Raw genomic sequence first — 19,254 nt, 5'->3', positions numbered from 1 at the left:
AAGAGCTCTATCCAGCTCTTTCTTGAATGCATTCAGGGAATTGGCCTCCACTGCCTTCTGGGGCAGAGAATTCCACAGATTCACAACTCTCTGACTGAAAAAGTTTTTCCTCATCTCTGTTCTAAATGGCCTACCCCTTATTCTTAAACTGTGGCCCCTGGTTCTGGACTCCCCCAACATTGGGAACATGTTTCCTGCCTCTAACGTGTCCAACCCCTTAATAATCTTATATGTTTCAATAAGATCCCCTCTCATCCTTCTAAATTCCAGTGTATACAAGCCTAGTCGCTCCAGTCTTTCAACATACGACAGTCCCTCCATTCCGGGAATTAACCTAGTAAACCTACGCTGCACCCCCTCAATAGCAAGAATATCCTTCCTCAAATTTGGAGACCAAAACTGCACACAGTACTCCAGCTGCGGTCTCACTAGGGCTCTGTACAACTGCAGAAGGACCTCTTTGCTCCTATACTCAACTCCTCTTGTTATGAAGGCCAACATTCCATTGGCTTTCTTCACTGCCTGCTGTACCTGCATGTTTCCATTCAGTGACTGATGCACTAGGACACCCAGATCTCGTTGTACGTCCCCTTTTCCAAACTTGACACCATTCAGAAAATAATCTGCCTTCCTATTCTTACCACCAAAGTGGATAACCTCACTCCTATCCACATTAAACTGCATCTGCCATGCATCCGCCCACTCACACAGCCTGTCTAAGTCACCTTGCAACCTAATAGCATCTCCTTACAGTTCACACTGCCACACAACTTTGTGTCATCTGCAAATTTGCTAATGTTACTTTTAATCCCTTCATTCAAGTCATTAATGTATATTGTAAATAGCTGCGGTCCCAGCACCGAGCCTTGTGGTACCCCACTAGTCACTACCTGCCATTCTGAAAGGGACCCATTTATCCCCACTCTTTGCCTTCTGTCTGCCAACCATTTTTCTATCCATGTCAGTACCCCAGCCCCAATACCATGTGCTCTAATTTTGCCCACTAATCTCCTATGTGGAACCTTGTCGAAGGCTTTCTGAAAGTTAAGTACACTACATCCACCGGCTCTCCCCTGTCCATTTTCCTAGTTACATCCTCAAAAAATTCCAGAAGATTAGTCAAGCATGATTTCCCCTTCGTAAATCCATGCTGACTCGGAACGATCCTGTTACTGCTATCCAAATGCTCCGCAATTTCGTCTTTTATAATTGACTCCAGCATCTTCCCCACCACTGATGTCAGACTAACTGATCTGTAATTTCCCGTTTTCTCTCTCCCTCCTTTCTTAAAAAGTGGGATAACATTAGCTACCCTCCAATCCACAGGAACTGATCCTGAATCTATAGAACATTGGAAAATGATCACCAATGCGTCCATGATTTCTAGAGCCACCTCCTTAAGTACCCTGGGATGCAGACCATCAGGCCCTGGGGATTTATCAGCCTTAAGTCCCATCAGTCTACCCAACACCATTTCCTGCCTAATGTGAATTTCCTTCAGTTCCTCCGTCACCCTAGGATCTCTGGCCACTAGAACATCTGGGAGATTGTTTGTATCTTCCTTAGTGAAGACAGATCCAAAGTACCGGTTCAACTCGTCTGCCATTTCCTTGTTCCCCATAATAAATTCCCCTGCTTCTGTCTTCAAGGGACCCACATTTGCCTTAACTATTTTTTTCCTCTTCACATACCTAAAGAAGCTTTTACTATCCTCCTTTATATTATTGGCCAGCTTACTATTATGCATTCATGAGAGAGCTAGATAGAGCTCTTAAGGATAGCGGAGTCAGGGGGTATGGGGAGAATACTGAAGAAGGGTCTCGACCCGAAACGTCACCCATTCCTTCTCTCCCGAGATGCTGCCTGACCTGCTGAGTTACTCCAGCATTTTGTGAATAAATCGATTTGTACCAGCACCTGCAGTTATTTTCTTATATTATAGGTATGGGGAGAAGGCAGGAACGGGGTACTGATTGAGAATGATCAGCCATGATAACATTGAATGGTGGTGCTGGCTCGAAGGGCCGAATGGCCTACTCCTGCACCTATTGCCTATTATCTATTGTCTATAAGCCTTGCCGTTTCAGAGATGCTCTGACCCAGTCGTCTGGCCATAACAATTTGCCCCTTGTCAAAGTCGCTCAGGTCTTTACTCCTGCCCATTTCTCCTGCATCCAACACATCAATTTCAAGAACTGACTGTTCACTTGCTGCCTAATATATCCCACCACTTGACAGGTGCCGTTGTAACAGGATAATCAATGTTATTCACTTCGCCTGTCAGTGGTCATAATGTTTTGGCTGATCAGTGTATGTGACAATAATCATTAATTGATTCAAACTCTCCCTACCTTGTACATGCTGACATTGCGCACTTGTTCGATGTTGCGGATTGGAACACCGGCCTCCAATATTGCCCTCTCAAAGGAATAGCTGCATCCCACATAGAAGGTAACCATCTCCTTCATCTGCTCTGTGTAGTCCATGAGGCTCTTCAAATTGCCAGTGAAGATTCCCTTCTCATACCTCCTGTACTGCAGACAATCAGTCCTGAAGCCAAATCACAGCATGCATTTTCACCTCGATTTGTTAAAATCCAGATCAATTAGTTTGTTTATCTACAGGAAACCGCAGATGTTCGTTTGCACAAAAAAAATATGCAAAGTGCTGGAGTAACTCAGTGGATCAGGCAGCATCTCTGGAGAACATGAATAGGTGATTTTTCATGTCAGGACCCTTCTAAAGTTTATTTAGCTTTTTAGGTTCAAAAGTTATAGGAGCACAATTAGGCCATTCAGCCCATCAAGTCTACTCCACCATTCAATCATGGCTGATCTATCCCTCTCACCCCCATTCTCCTGCCTTGTCCCCATAACTCCTGACATCCCCACACTAATCAAAAATCTATCAATCTCTGCTTTACAAATATCAATTGACAGCCTACACTGCCTTCTATGGCAATAAATTCCACAGATTTACCACCCTCTGACTAAAGAAATTCCACCTCATCTCCTTTCTAAAGGAACGTCCTTTGATTCTAAGGCTGTGGCCTCTGGTCCTAGACTCTCCCACTAGTGGAAACGTCCTATCCACATCCACTCTACCCAGGCCTTTCACTATTCGGTAAGTTTCAATGAGGTTCCCCCCTCATCATTTAGATAAGTTTAGTACTCTATGACCACATACGGTGCTGGCTTGAAGGGCCAAATGGCCTCCACCTGCACCTATTTTCTATGTTTCTATGACTTCTCTGGGACCTCGCCTGTGGTTAAAGATTTTTCTCTTCTTGATAGTTCAGGGGACCAGTTATGATAACGTTTGTCATTTCAATCATACAATTATCACTTACCAGCTTTGTACGGCAGTGGAGGCCAATTCTCTGAATGCATTCAAGAGAGAGCTAGATAGAGCTCTTAAGGATAGCGGAGTCAGGGGGGTATGGGGAGAAGGCAGGAACGGGGTACTGATTGAGAATGATCAGCCATGATCACATTGAATGGCGGTGCTGGCTCGAAGGGCCGAATGGCCTCCTCCTGCACCTATTGTCTATTGTCTACTTTATTTTTGCAGATTGAGCTATTTATTGTGTGAGTTTCCTCCCTCTTGCCTGCAAAACGATTCCTTGTCACACTAATTGCCTCGGGTCGTTACAAGTGTCTTTTGCTTCAGTGTAAAGGTCCAGCGAATGTTTCAAACCTTCCTCTCTCCCTCAATCAGTCTCTGATTCTCTCTGCATGTAATGTACTTGTTTCAAGTACCATAGCTCATTAGCACCTTCTTGGTGGCGTTCTTGCTCTGTATCCATTTATCTGGCTGGTTCAAATATAACAACAATATCGTCTAATTAGGCCCCTGCTTTAGACTGCAGGTTTTAAGTATAGTCATGTGGTGCAAGAATGGTCTGAAGAAGAGTCTTGACCCAAAATGAAGAAACAAGGAATTGCAGATCGACATAAAATGCCAGGGTAACTAGGGGTGCAGTGCAGGGGTGGAGCTCACCAGAGCTCTGGCACGTCTGTAAAAAAAAACCAAAATAAACAGCGGGGAATTTTAACAGAGACCGCTCCAGCACCAGTGACAGCTGCAGCACCTAAACCTTAGCACTGCAACACAGGGGGTAACTCTGCGGGTCAGGCAGCATCTGTGGAGAGAAGGAATGGTTAACGTTTCGGGTCAAGATCCTTCTTCAGACTGAGCGTCGGGGGAGAGGGAGGCACAGAGATAAGGTAGGGTGAGGTGTGAAAACGAGGCATCAAAGGGGATGGGACTCAAGGAACTGCAGATGCTGGTTTGCAATAAAAGACACAAAATGTCGAGGGAGGAGGTATAGGGGCAGGTGGTAAATCTCCTGCAGCTGCAGGGGAAAGTGTCCAGGGAGGAGATGGTTTGGGTGGGAAGGGATGAGTGTACCGAGGAGTTGTGGAGGGACAGTGGAAGGCAGAAAGGGGTGGAGAAGGGACGTTGTGACTAGCGGTGGGATCACGTTAAATGTGGCGGAAACATCAGAGAATGATGTGTTGGATGCGGAGGCTGATGGGGTGAAAAATGAGGACCAGAGGAACTCTATCCTTAGTCTGTCTGGCGGAGGGGGAATTGCTGGACTTGGAGAAGATGCGGGTGAGGGATCCATCTATGACAGTAGGGGGGGAAACCACATTTACTAAAGAAAGTCTGAGGAAGGGTCTCGACTCGAAACGTCACCCGTTCCTTCCATCCAGAGATGCTGCCCATCCCGCTGAGTTACTCCAGCATTTTGTGTCTATCCTTACCAAAGAAAGAGGCCATCTTGAATGCCCTGGAATGGAAAGTGTCATCTCGGGATCAGATGCAACAGAGATGGAGGAATTGAGAGTAGGTGGCAGGAGGTGTTGTCCAGATAATTGTGGAAGTCGATGGGTTTTTAGTCGACGTGAGTCGATAGTCTGTCTTAGTTTAGAGATGCAGCGCAGAAACAGGCCATTTCGGCACACCGGGTCTGCGCCGACCAGCGATCCCTGCACATTAACACTATCCTATACCCTACCCACCAAGGACAATTTTTACATTTACCGAGCCAATTAACCTACATATCTGAACGTCTTTGGAGTGTGGGGGGAAACCGAAGATCTCGAAGAAAACCCACGCAGGTCACGGGGAGAACGTACAAACTCCGTACAGACAGCGCCCGTAGTCAGGATTGAACCCGAGTCTCCGGCGCTGCATTCGCTGTAGGGCAGCAATTCTACCACTGCGCCACCGTGCCGTCCTATCTGTCATCTGTAATGGAGACAGAGATCAGGAGAGTAGAGAGAAGTGTCAGAGAGAGTCAAAGTTAATTTGTGGGCAGGATTGAAGTTAGCAGTGAAGTTAAAGAAATCAATGATTTCCGCAGAATTCTTGTCTGTCCATTTCCTCCACAGATGCTGCCTGACCCACTGAGTTCCTCCTACACTGTGTACTTCATTCAAGATTCCAGCACCTGGAGACTCTTCAGTGTCAGTGTATTCTTTGCTGTTCACATCAGTTTTTGACTTAGACAATAGACAATAGACAATAGGTGCAGGAGGAGGCCATTCGGCCCTTCGAGCCAGCACCGCCATTCAATGTGATCATGGCAGATCATTCTCAATCAGTACCCCGTTCCTGCCTTCTCCCCATACCCCCTGACTCCGCTATCCTTAAGAGCTCTATCTAGCTCTCTCTTGAATGCATTCAGAGAATTGGCCTCCACTGCCTTCTGAGGCAGAGAATTCCACAGATTCACAACTCTCTGACTGAAAAAGTTTTTCCTCATCTCAGTTCTAAATGGCCTACCCCTTATTCTCAAACTGTGGCCCCTTGTTCTGGACTCCCCCAACATTGGGAACATGTTTCCTGCCTCTAATGTGTCCAACCCCTTAATAATCCTATACGTTTCGATAAGATCTCCTCTCATCCTTCTAAATTCCAGTGTACACAAGCCTAGTCGCTCCAGTCTTTCAACATATGACAGTCCTGCCATTCCGGGAATTAACCTGGTAAACCTACGCTGCAGGCTAGACTTATTTGACCATCATTTTTTGCTTCTCAACCCGAACCTCTGAGGTAATTTGGTAGGCAAGGACTGGAGGCCTCTTTTAAGACCTGGAATTCAGTCCAAGTCAGTTTGTATGTTAGCATCAACTGTGAAGTGATTAGACTTTGTCCTGGTATCCAAAGCATATTAACTACCAGAGGTAATTAAAAAAAGATTAGTGGTAGGATCCAATGTCCACAAGATTAAACATTAAACTGAGGCTGAACGATCATTACTTCTACATTTTTTGTTTATGCCTTTCCATTTATTCGAATCCAGAATAATTGTTAATTTTCCCTCTCAACCCCATTCAGAGCACAGAAACAGGTGCTGCAACCCAACTCGGCACGGTGGCTCAGCGGTAGAGTTGCTGCCTTACAGCGCTTTCAGGCCCGGAGACCTGGTTCGAAACCGACTACGGGTGCTGTCTGTAGGAAGTTTGTACGTCTCCCTGTGACCGCGTGGGTTTTCTCCAAGATCTTCCGTTTCCTCCCACACTCCAAAGACGTACGGGTTTGTAGGTAAATTGGCTTGGTATAAGTGTAAATTGTCCCTAGTGTGTGTAGGATTGTGTTAGTGTGCGGGGATCGCTGGCCGGTGGGTCAAAGGGTCCATTTCCATGCTGTATCTCTAAAAAAAAACCATGCACGCTAAATAAGATGCTCCTTCTCAGTCCCATTTACCCATATTTGGCCACATTTGGCCCCTCTGAACCTTCCCTATCCATGTACATGTCTAGGTATCTTTTAAATGCTGCTAAAGTACCTGCCCTAACTATCTCCCCTGGCAGCTAGTTCCATATACCTCTCTCTAAGTGTAACATTTGTCCCTCAAGTTCCTATTAAATCTTTCCCATCTCACCTGAAACCTATGTACTTTGGTATTTGATTCCCCTACTCGGAGTAAAAGACTATGCATTCACCCAATCTATTCCCTCATAATTTTTTACACCTCTATAAGATCTCACCTTCAGCCTCCTGCACTCCAAGGTATAAAGTCCTAGCCTGCCCAACCTTTCCCTAATGCTGAAGTGCTCGAGTCCTGTCAATACCCTCATTGCTCGTGTAAAGTTCACTAATGTCGGACTGCACCGGATTTCATCACCTCCTCTGGCAGTGCGTCCCAGACATCAAACCCTCTTATTTTAAAAACAGCTTCGCCTTCTGGTCCCGATAAAACTCCTTCCCCTTACTTTTTAAGATCACGCCCTCTTGTTCTCGATACTCCAATGATGGAGAATAACGTTTCATCTGAAAATTAACTTGTTTTCTCTATTAGACAATAGACAATAGGTGCAGGAGGAGGCCATTTGGCCCTTCGAGCCAGCACCACCATTCAATGTGATCATGCCTGATCATTCTCAATCAGTACCCCGTTCCTGCCTTCTCCCCATACCTCCTGACTCCGCTATCCTTAAGAGCTCTATCTAGCTCTCTCTTGAATGCATTCAGAGAATTGGCCTCCACTGCCTTCTGAGGCAGAGAATTTCACAGATTCACAACTCTCTGACTGAAAAAGTCTTTCCTCATCTCCGTTCTAAATGGTCTACCTCTTATTCTTAAACTGTGGCCCCTGGTTCTGGACTCCCCCAACATTGAGAACATGTTTCCTGCCTCTAATAATCTTATATGTTTCAATAAGATCCCCTCTCATCCTTTGCAGGTCCAACAAGGGATCTCCCATCAGAAATGTTAACTGTTTCTATTTTCACAAAAGCATATGTTGCAATATCGAAGTTTCTTACCACATTGTCTAATCATCCTCTCCTCTGGAACCTCTCCAACAACAACGCATCCTTCCTCAGATATGGGGCCCAAAGGGACTGAGCACGATTCAGTGCACTTGACTCTGCTCATGATGTGATCAGCTTTCGCCTCCCCCCCACCAACCCCAGCCCCCTCACCCCACTCCATAGAGGCAACTACAACTGGTCTGTGGATCTAGCAAACAGCATCTGCACACTCAGTGTGCCCAGCTTCCTGGTCCTTGACCAATTGATCAAACAGGTATTTCAGAACGAGTCAACACATGCAATGTCACATTCGGGAGGGTTTAGCACTGGTCAGTTGCATTGAAGAGATGACCTGTATTTGTTAAAGGTAGGATGGCACAGAAACGCTGCTTTACAGCGCCAGATACCCGGGTACGATCCTGGCTACGGGTGTTTGTCTGTATGTTTTGTTGCTGTTGTAAGATTATTAAGGGGTTGGACAAGATTATTAAGGGATTGGACACGTTAGAGGCAGGAAACATGTTCCCAATGTTGGGGGAGTCCAGAACCAGGGGCCACAGTTTAAGAATAAGGGGTAGGCCATTTAGAACTGAGATGAGGAAAAACATTTTCAGTCAGAGAGTTGTGAATCTGTGGAATTCTCTGCCTCAGAAGGCAGTGGAGGCCAATTCTCTGAATGCATTCAAGAGAGAGCTAGATAGAGCTCTTAAGGATAGCGGAGTCAGGGGGTATGGGGAGAAGGCAGGAACGGGGTACTGATTGAGAATGATCAGCCATGATCACATTGAATGGCGGTGGTGGCTCGAAGGGCCGAATGGCCTCCTCCTGCACCTATTGTTTATTACCTATTGTCTATTGTTCGTCCTTCGGGTTCGAAGATGACCATGACTTCATTTTCAATCTTATTATTTCGACCGCTGATTGGGATCGCCGCCAGCCGCGGTGTGTACGCTGGCCAAGGTTGAGGACATGACTTGCACTTGACTTGGATTTAAGTGAGGGGGAGTTGCACAGATCGTCGGCCTCACTCTCTTGTCCTGGCCTATTGGGCCCCAGCAGCAAGACATAGTCGAGACGGCTGGGGACAGGTCGGGATGCAGTGGATGGTCAGAAGTGTCCTACGTGTGTCACTCTGCCGTGTTTGCGCTCCACGGCGCTTTGCTGGGATCGTCTTTCTGCCCGTTGAACCTTCTGGTGGTTTCCTCCGCGCAATCCGCCGAACCTAGGCTTCACGTGCTAGGTAGACAAGCCCTAAAGCCGCTGGAACCAACGACTTGCCGACTGCACTTGTGGCATGCACACAAGGCAGTGGAGACATGGTGGGGTGGGGGGGGGGGGGGGGGGGGGGGGGTGGGGGTAGTCCTGCGGCTGATCCCACGGCGTTGGGGGACGGTCAAGATCGGGGCGGTGGTCCGCAGCCCCACGTTCTCCCTGTGACCATGTGGGTGCTCCGGCTTCCTGCCACTTTCCAAAGACGTGCTGGTTTGTAGCATAATTGGGTTCTGTAAATCGTCCTGCGTGTGTAGGATGGGGCTAGTGTAAGGGTGATGGTGGTCGGCGCGGACTCGGTGGGACAAAGGGCCTGTTTCCTACACTGTATCTCTCGATGGCCAAGCTGCGATTTCAGTCCGAATGAACACGCAGGACGTCCAATGAGGGCGGGTTTGGCATTGCTCAGCCTCGTTGAAGAGATGGCCTGCGTCTGCTAAAGTTAAACCTGCATTTAAATGGACCATAACTCAAGAAGACATCGTCAGGCCTCCCAACATTTGATTTGGCTGGGATGGCAGGACTTTCATATGAAGAAAGACTGGATAGACTCGGCTTGTACTCGCTGGAATTTAGAAGATTGAGGGGTGATCTTATAGAAACTTACAAAATTCTTAAGGGGTTGGACAGGCTAGATGCAGGAAGATTGTTCCCGATGTTGGGGAAGTCCAGAACAAGGGGTCACAGTTTAAGGATAAGGGGAAAGTCTTTTAGGACCGAGATGAGAACGTTTTTTTTCACACAGAGAGTGGTGAATCTGTGGAATTCTCTGCCACAGAAGGTAGTTGAGGCCAGTTCATTGGCTATATTTAAGAGGGAGTTAGATGTGGCCCTTGTGGCTAAAGGGATCAGGGGGTATGGAGAGAAGGCAGGTACAGGATACTGAGTTGGATGAACAGCCATGATCATATTGAATGGCGGTGCGTACAGGCTCGAAGGGCCGAATGGCCTAATCCTGCACCTACATCAAAATTCATAATATGGCGCGTAATGCAACTTTTCAGCAAACAAAAAGGTATGCAGGTCAAATGCACATACACGCTGCGCTACATTCATGTGTGAAAAACGACTATTATTTCCAACGGTCTGTAGTTCTTGGACTACATGTACAATGTCAGGCCTATCATGAGTATATTCTGCTATTTATAAAAAGGTTATTGAACAGAGATACTTTTTGCAACACAAAGAAAAAATTGTTTTGTTTTGTTTTATCTATTTTGCTTTTTCCTTCCACATCCCAATTCTCTTGGTATTGAATAAAAGAACAATGGTCATAAAATGTATGACTAAGTTATGAAGAAAGAGTTGATATATGCGACTCGACTAAGCATACGGAAGTACTTGTTGAAGTAAATTCACACGTTAATTGATAATCAGCCCAAAAAGGTGGTAATTGGCTTTTCTGCTGTGTTTTATATTTTAACCCTGTCTTAATTAATTAATATAACACAGAGTACACAGTGTACTCCTTGTTCTATTTACCTAACCGCCAGTGAATCACTTTATCTTTAGTCAAACGCATTGAAGATTATTTAATCATTCTAAGGGTGAATCATTCAGAAACAGCACACAGTTATAGAGTCATAGAGTGGTACAGTGTGGGAACAGGCCCTTCAGCCCAACTTGTCCACACCGGCCACACGTTATAGTCATAGAGTGATCCAGTATGGAAACAGGCCCTTCAGCCCAACTTGCCCACACCGGTCACATGTTATAGAGTCATAGAGTGATACAGTGTGGAAACAGGCCCTTCGGTCCAACAGTGTCCCAGCTACCCTAGTCCCACTTGCCCGCGCTTGGTCCATAACCCTCCAAACCTCTCCTATCCATGTACCTGTCCAACTGTTTCTTAAACAATGGGATAGTCCCAGCCTCAACTACCTCCTCTGGCAGCTTGTTCCATACACCCACCACCCTGTGTGAAAAAGTTACCCCTCGGATTCCTATTAAATCTTTTCCCCTTCACCTTGAACCTATGTCCTCTGGTCCTCGATTCCCCTACTCTTGGTAAAAGACTCTGTGCGTCTACCCGATCTATTCCCCTCATGATTTTGTACACCTCTACAAGATCTCCCCTCATCCTCCTACGCTCCATGGAATAGAGACCCAGCCTACTCAACCTCTCCCAATAGCTCACACCCTCTAGTCCTGGCAACATCCTGGTAAATCTTTTCAGAACCCTTTCAAGCTTGACAATGTCTTTCCTATAACATGGTGCCCAGAACTGAACGCAATATTCTAAATGCGGTCTCACCCACCAACAACTGCAACATGACCTCCCGACTTCTATACTCAACGCTCTGACTGATGCTGTGAAGGCTCCTACCTTATGTCAGAGTTGGAGCCCAGTGGTGGAGCTCCCCATTCCCCGGGGTTGCTCCTGTACAGCAGGGGTAGTGCTCCATTGTTGGCCAGGCAAAACCTCTCAAAATCATTGGCGTACTGCTTATTCACGATCACAAGGTTGGCCTGTTTGAAACCTTTTGAGATTTTTTAAAAAAACAAGGCGTTAAATTAGAACGTGGAACCGTACAGCACCAGAAAAGTCCACAACGTTTGGGTCAAGTTAAACTAATCTCCACTGACTGCACATGATCCATATCCCGCCATTCCCTGCGTATCTTTGTACCTATCCAAAAGCCTGGCTACGCCAGCACTTTGTGCCTTTTTGTGTATTAAACAGCATCTGTAGTTCCGTGTTTCTTCATTGTAATATCAAAGTTTCTCACATCATTGTCTATACATCTAAAGTGATTATCAGTTATAAAGCACAACACGGTGGTGCAGCAGTAGAGTTGCTGCCTTATTGCGCCAGAGACCCGGGTTTGATCCCGACTATGGGTGCTGTCTGTATGGAGTTTGTACCTTCTCTCCATAATTGCGCGTGTTTTTTTTTTACGAGATCTTCGGTTTCCTCCCACACTCCAAAGACGTATAGGTTTGTAGGTTAATTGGCTTGGTATAAATGTAAATTGTCCCTAGTCTGTGTAGGATAGTGATAATGTGCGGGGTGATCGCTGGTCGGCGCAGACTCGGTGGGCCATAGGGCCTGTTTCCACACTGTATCTCCAAACTAAAAACTAAACTTTCAACTGTTTCTCTCTCCGTAGATGCTGCCTGACCCAGTCAGCTCTTCCAATATTTTCCTGTTTTTATTTCAGATTTTCAGCATCTGCATTTTTTAAATTTTGCTTTCCAATTAGCTGGCTCTCACTGACTTACGGATAGTGCCAGAGTCGGGATTTGTACTGCTGAACTGGTAAATCAAAGACTCACACTAAAAATCCAACTGAATGCAGGTTGTGATCTTTCATTGATACCATTCACCGTACAGCCCCAGGTTTGTATTTAAAAACCCTACTGGTTCAGTAATATTTTTCTTAACCAGACTGTAGCAACATGGATATGCTTTTCACTGTAAACACAAAAAGCCGGAGGTGCAACGTCTAGTCATACAGAGATGCTGTCTGACCGACTGACTTACTCCAGCTTTATGTGTCCATCTTCACTTTAAACCAGCATCTCCAGTTCACATTCACGAGTTATAGGAGTAGAATTAGGCCATTCGGCCCATCGAGTCCACTGCGCAATTCAATCATGGCTGATCTCTGCCTCCTAATCCCATTTTCACGCCTTCTCCTCATAACCCTTGACACCCGTTCTAATCAAGAATTTGTCTATCTCTGGCCTAAAAATATCCACTGACTTGGCCTCCACAGTCCTCTGTGGCAATGAGTTCCACAGATTAACTACCCTCTGAGTAAAGATGTTCCTCCTCACCTCCTTTCTAAAAGAGCGCTCCTCAATTCTAAGGCTATGATCTCTGGTCCTAGACTCTCCCACCAGTGGAAACATCCTTTCCACATCCACTCTATCGATGCCTTTCATTATTCTGTAAATTTCAATGAGGTCCCCCCCTCAACCTTCTAAACTCCAGCAAGTACAGGCCCAGTGCTGTCAAATGCTCATCAGATACTAACCCACTCATTCCAGGAATCATTCTTGTAAACCTCCTCTGGGCCCTCTCCAGAGCCAGTGTATCCATCCTCAGATATGGGGACCAGATTTGCTGACAATACTGTGACCAGTGCCTTATAGAGCCTCAGCATGACATCTCTGTTTTTGTATTCCAGTCCTCTTGATATTAATGCTAGCATTGAATTTGCCTTCCTTACTACCGATTTGACTTGCAAATTAACTTTTTGGGAGTCCTGCACCAGCAGCACTCCCAAGTCCCTTTGCACCTCCGATTTCTGGATCATCTCTCCATTGAGAAAATAATCGACACCTTTATTCTTCTTGCCAAAATGCAATACTCAGCACTTTGCTCGACTGAATTTCATCTGCCACTTCTCTGCCCACTTTTCTAACCTGTCCAAGTCCTTCTGCAGAGTCCTTGCTTCTTCTACACTGCCTACACTTCTACACTGCCTGCCCCTCCACCGATCTTAGATCTTAGCATCATCTGCAAACTTGGCCACAAAGCCTTCAATCTCTTTATCCAGATCATTAATATACAACGTGAAGAGTAGCACCCACCCTTGTGGAACTCCACTAGTCACTGGCAGCCAACCTGAAAAAGCACCTTTTTCCTACACATGCCTTTCACTGTACATTGGTGCGCGTGACAGTAACAAACCTAAACCTCATGATGACCAGACTCTTGACAGGAAGAAACCGAGCAAACAAACACAAGAGGATATCTCCAATTAGAGTCAAGACTGATTTTTTTTTAATCTAAGAAAGTTAGATAGAGCTCTCGGGGCTGGTGAAATCAAGGGAAATGGGGAGAAGGCAGGCACGCGTTACTGATTGTGGATGATCAGCCATGATCACAATGAATGGCGGTGCAGGCTCGAAGGGCCAAATGGCCTCCTCCTGCACCTATTTTCTATGTTTCTAAATGTACTGAGCATTCCGAATAAGGTAGGCGAATTAATGGCAAAAATAGAAATAAGTGAGTATGATCTAATGGCCATGACAGAGATCATAAGGTCATAAGTGATAGGAGAAGAATTAGGCCATTCGGCCCATCAGGTCTACTCCACCATTCAATCATGGCTGGTCTATCTCTCCCTCCTAACCTGCAAAGGTTGCAAAGCGACCAGAGTTGGGAATTAAATATCCCAGGACAAACGCGTGTGATTGTCAGGTTGGATGGTAGTAAGTGGCAAAGGTTCGAGGTGAAAAGGAAATAAGAGGATGCCAGGTAAGGTAAAGGGAATATTGGTAGCAACGTTGATTGAAATGTAGCGAGTTGATGATGTGGGGACGCCAGGTAAGGGATCTTATCGAAACATATAATATGGACACGTTAGAGGCAGGAAACATGTTCCCAATGTTGGGGGAGACCAGAACCAGGGGTCACAGTTTAAGAATAAGGGGTAGGCCATTTAGAACGGAGATGAGGAAAAACCTTTTCAGTCAGAGAGTTGTGAATCTGTGGAATTCTCTGCCTCAGAAGGCAGTGGAGGCCAATTCTCCGAATACATTCAAGAGAGAGCTAGATAGAGCTCTTAAGGATAGCGGAGTCAGGGGATATGGGGAGAAGGCAGGAACGGGGTACTGATTGAGAATGATCAGCCATGATCACATTTAGATTTAGATTTTTTTTAGATTTAGAGATACAGCGTGGAAACAGGTCCTTCGGCCCATCGGGTCCGTACCGCCCAGCGATCCCCACACATTAACACTATCCTACACACATTAGGGACAATTTTTTTTTACATTTGCCCAGCCAATTAACCTACATACCTGTACCTCTTTGGAGTGTGGGGGGAGGAAACCGAAGATCTTGGAAAAAACCCACGCAGGTCACGGGGAGAACGTACAAACTCCGTACAGACGGCGCCCGTAGTCGGGATCGAACCCGAGTCTCTGGCGCTGCATTCGCTGTAAGGCAGCAACTCTACCGCTGCGCCACCGTTCAATCATGGCTGATCTAATAGTGGTGCTGGCTCAAAGGGCCGAATGGGCTACTCCTGCACCTATTGTCTATTGTCTAGCTGGACTATTGTCTAGCTATACTCGCTGGAATTTAGAAGATTGAGGGGGGATCTTATAGAAACTTACAAAATTCTTAAGGGGTTGGACAGGCTAGATGCAGGAAGATTGTTCCCGATGTTGGGGAAGTCCAGAACAAGGGGTCACAGTTTAAGGATAAGGGGGATGTCTTTTAGGACCGAGATGAGAACGTTTTTTTTCACACAGAGAGTGGTGAATCTGTGGAATTCTCTGCCACTGAAGGTAGTTGAGGCCAGTTCATTGGCTATATTTAAGAGGGAGTTGGATGTGGCCCTTGTGGCTAAAGGGATCAGGGGGTATGGAGAGAAGGCAGGTAAGGGATACTGAGTTGGATGATCAGCCATGATCATATTGAATGACGGCGCAGGCTCGAAGGGCCGAATGGCCTACTCCTGCACCTATTGTCTCTTGTTTATTGTCTATTGTCTAACACGCACTGAACCTCAAATTACATTTACACTTGCTGCAAAACAACGTCGAATGTCTCGGCGGTTCCCAAGCCCTGTATCAATCAATCGGTGCAAGTCTTTCTTTGCAAAGTGAGCCTGTGGTTTCTGGCCGGGGGGGGGGGGGGGGGGGGACGGGGACGGGGACGGGGACGGGGACGGGGGGGGGGGGGGGGGGACGGGACGGTGTTGCGTGCACAAGGATGCGGGGTTTAAGCTGCTAGAGAGAGCGCTGGTTCTCGACAGCAGCGGGGAATGGTGGAGGGGTTGAGCCGGCGGCTCACATTGGGTGCGCTGCAGGGCAGGGCCGAAGGTGGAGGCGACCTGGTTTTACCTTGAGAAATTGCCGAGGTCACCGCTGTCCGCAATCGCCCAGCTCGGATCAAACGCCTGGCGGTGTCCGGGAGCAGGGATGTCAGAAAGTGCATGTTTTGCAGCACTGCCTGTTTCTGACGATTTAAAAGGGTAGAGTTACTACAACAACAAATTATACAAATGGTGAAACACAAACATTTGGTCAGCACGGTGGCTCAGCCGTAGAGTTGCTGCCTTACCCTGAGACCCGGGTACGATCCCGACTACTGTCTGTAGAGATATACAATAGACAAATATAGAGCTCTTAAGGATAGCGGAGTCAGGGGGTATGGGGAGAAGGCAGGAACGGGGTACTGATTGAGAATGATCAGCCATGATCACATTGAATGGCGGTACTGGCTCGAAGGGCTGAATGGCCTCCTCCTGCACCTATTGTCTATTGTACGGTGTTTGTCCGTTCTCCCCATGACCTGCGTGGGGTTTCTCCGAAGATCTTCGGTTTATTAGGTTAATTGGCTTGGTGTAAGTGCAAATTGTCCCGTGTGTGTGTGTAGGACATAGAAACATAGAAAATAGGTGCAGAAGGAAGGCCATTCGGCCCTTCGAGCCTGCACCGCCATTCAATATGATCATGGCTGATCATCCAGCTCCCATTCCCTCACCCCACACTCCTTGCAACTCTCCCAGCTTCCTTTGGCCCTGCCCCACCCCACCCATTCCCTCACCCCACCCCAGCCCACCCATTCCCTCACCCCACCCCCACCCATTCCCTCAGCCCACCCCCACCCATTCCCTCAGCCCACCCACCCCCACCCATTCCCTCACCCCACCCCACCCCCACAACTCCTTCCGCCATTGACATTGACAATGTGCGGGGATCGCTGGTGGGCGCGGACTTGGTGGGCGCTAAATCTAAAATCTACCAAAAAAAATCCAAAGAAGGAACTGCAGATGCTGGTTTGCAACCGGAGATGGACTGGAGTAACTCAGCGGGACAGGCAGCATCTGTGGAGAGAAGGAATGGGTGACGTTTCGGGTCGAGACTGAGACAGAGTCAGGGGACGGCGACACTGGAGATAATGGTGTGAAAACGACAGATCAAAGGAGAACAACTGGTAGTGTCAGAAAACAACTGCAGATGCTGGTACAAATCGAAGGTATTTATTCACAAAATGCTGGAGTGACTCAGCAGGTCAGGCTGCATCTCAGGAGAGAAGGAATGGGTTTCATCTCTCCTGAGATGCTGCCTGACCTGCTGAGTTACTCCAGCATTTTGTGAATAAATACCTTCGAAAGGAGAACAACTTCATTGTTTCAATCTCAATGTAGTTTATTGTCACATGCACGCCTATTTGTCAAAGGTACTGTTTGTTGTGTGGTAACCAGTCAGTGGAAAGATAATACATGATTACAATCGAGCCATTTACGGTGTATAGATACATGATAAGGGAATAATGTTTAGTGCAAGGAAAGCCAGCAGATTCCAATCAAGGATCGTCTGAGGGTCACCAAAGAGGTAGATAGAGAACGCCTACAAGTCCTTGGTCAGCCCCAAATTGGAGTATTGTGGAGCCGAATGGGATCCTTTCAACAACAACAACAACAAGATCACCCTGGAGAAAGTACAACGCCGAGCTGCGCGCTTTGTATGTAATGACTACAAGCGCAAATCAAGCGTGATTAATATGGTGACTTCTCTCGCATGGGATACCCCAGAGCTCCGCAGAATCAGGCTAAGACTTATTGCAATTTACAAGCCCAGCAAACGTCCGGGGCAAGAGCGTGACACTTTCCTGCCCACTTTGTACTGGAAGGGGATCATTAGAACATCTCCTCAGCAGCTTCCCAAAGTCCCTTGGTGAAGGTCGCTATCGGTGGCGCCACAACCAGGTGCTTAAGGTGGTTGCTGAGAGCATAGCCACTGCCATCAGTAGCAGCAAACACCACCACGCCCCGAAAGAATCAATCACTTTTGTCAAAGCTGGAGAGAGGCCTCGCCCACAACCAAATACAAGGGCGGGCCTCCTCTACACGGCCACTGACTGGCAGCTGCACGTTGATCTGAGCAAACAGCTGACATTTCCGCAGCACATCACAGCATCATCACTCCGGCCAGACATGATCATCACCTCTGAAGTGACAAAACAGCTGATCATTCTGGAGCTGACAGTGCCCTGGGAAGAGCGTATGGAAGAAGCAAATGAGAGGAAACGCGCAAAGTACCAGGAGCTGGTGGAGATGTGCCGGCACTGAGGCTGGAAGACACGCTATGAACCCATAGAGGTGGGCTATAGAGGCTTTGCAGGACACTCACTCTGCAAAGTCCTCACCAACTGGGCATTTCTAGGGCTGGCAAAGAAGAGGGCCATTCAATCCGTAAGCGAAGCCGCAGAGAATAATAATAATAATAATAATGCATTTTATTTATATAGCGCTTTTCATATACTCAAAGACGCTTTACAGAGATTTTGAGAACATAGGGAAATGAATAAATAGATAAATAAGTAAATAAATAAATGAACAGAGAAAGGAGACAGAAGGTGAGGTGACTTTCAGTGGTTGAAGGCAGTACTGAACAGGTGAGACTTCAGCGATGTTTTGAATGTGGTGAGTGTGGAGGAGTCTCTAACGGTTTGGGGTAGTGAGTTCCATAGGGTGGGAGCAGCGATGGAGAAAGCTCTGTCCCCCCAGGATCTGAGTTTGGTCCGGATGTGGGGGGATAGGAGATTGGCAGCGGCAGAGCGGAGGGTGCAGGTGGGAGTGTGCCTGTGGAGGAGGTCGGTCAGGAAGGATGGGACCAGGTTATGGAGGGCTTTGTAGGTTATGAGGAGGATTTTGTACTGGATTCTCTGGGGGATGGGGAGCCAGTGGAGTTTATAAAGGACGGGGGTGATATGGTCACGGATCGAGGTGTGTGTGAGTAGACGGGCAGCGGAGTTTTGAATGTATTGAAGTTTATTGATGATTTTTGAGGGTGCGCCATAGAGGAGGCTGTTGCAGTAGTCCAGACGGGAGGTGATGAAGGCGTGGATGAGGGTTTCTGCAGCTGTGGAGGAGAGGGATGGACGGAGACGGGCAATGTTTTTGAGGTGGAAGAAGGCTGTCTTTGTGATGTGTTTGATGTGTTTGTCGAAGGAGAGGGTTTGATCAAGGATGATTCCAAGATTCCGGATGTGAGGTGAGGTGGATACTGGGAGACCATCAATGTTGAGGATGAGAAAGCCACTAGATGGCTTTGGATGAAAAGGGCTGATCCATGGGCAGTTGCTGCTTGGTCGCAAGTCGGGGCCTGATCAACCCCGGCTGGGTCGCCTGGGTGAGGGGGTCTGATGTTGTGAGACCCGAAACACCCCATGACCCCAGGTCACATCACTGAGGATGCGTCCCAGTGCATCCAGAAGATGTATCTTGCACACAAAATCACGCCATCAAAT

At 47.2% G+C, this 19,254-nt stretch overlaps 1 protein-coding gene across 4 annotated transcripts in view; it reads right to left on the bottom strand.

The window, feature by feature from the left end:
- The window catches only part of dglucy (D-glutamate cyclase), a 44,246-nt gene that overhangs the window by 23,089 nt on the left and 1,903 nt on the right, over positions 1–19,254 (bottom strand). For 3 of the 4 annotated variants that reach the window (XR_013547754.1, XM_078406945.1, XM_078406948.1), the window contains exons 2-4: positions 15,840–15,954; positions 11,362–11,515; positions 2,352–2,550 (exon numbers count right to left, since the gene is read on the bottom strand). Coding sequence is in view for 3 of the 4 variants with exons in the window: in XM_078406945.1 (XP_078263071.1) it covers positions 2,352–2,550; positions 11,362–11,515; positions 15,840–15,954 (468 nt within the window). In the remaining variant the exon portion in view is untranslated. Of the gene's footprint in view, positions 1–2,351; positions 2,551–11,361; positions 11,516–15,839; positions 15,955–16,059; positions 16,169–19,254 lie in introns of those variants that run through there. The other variant, XM_078406947.1, reaches the window with a different exon arrangement.

The sequence above is a fragment of the Rhinoraja longicauda genome, chromosome 10, assembly GCF_053455715.1.
Source record: "Rhinoraja longicauda isolate Sanriku21f chromosome 10, sRhiLon1.1, whole genome shotgun sequence".
Classification (NCBI taxonomy): Eukaryota; Metazoa; Chordata; class Chondrichthyes; order Rajiformes; family Arhynchobatidae; genus Rhinoraja; species Rhinoraja longicauda.
This window is presented reverse-complemented; position numbering and strand designations above follow the sequence as displayed.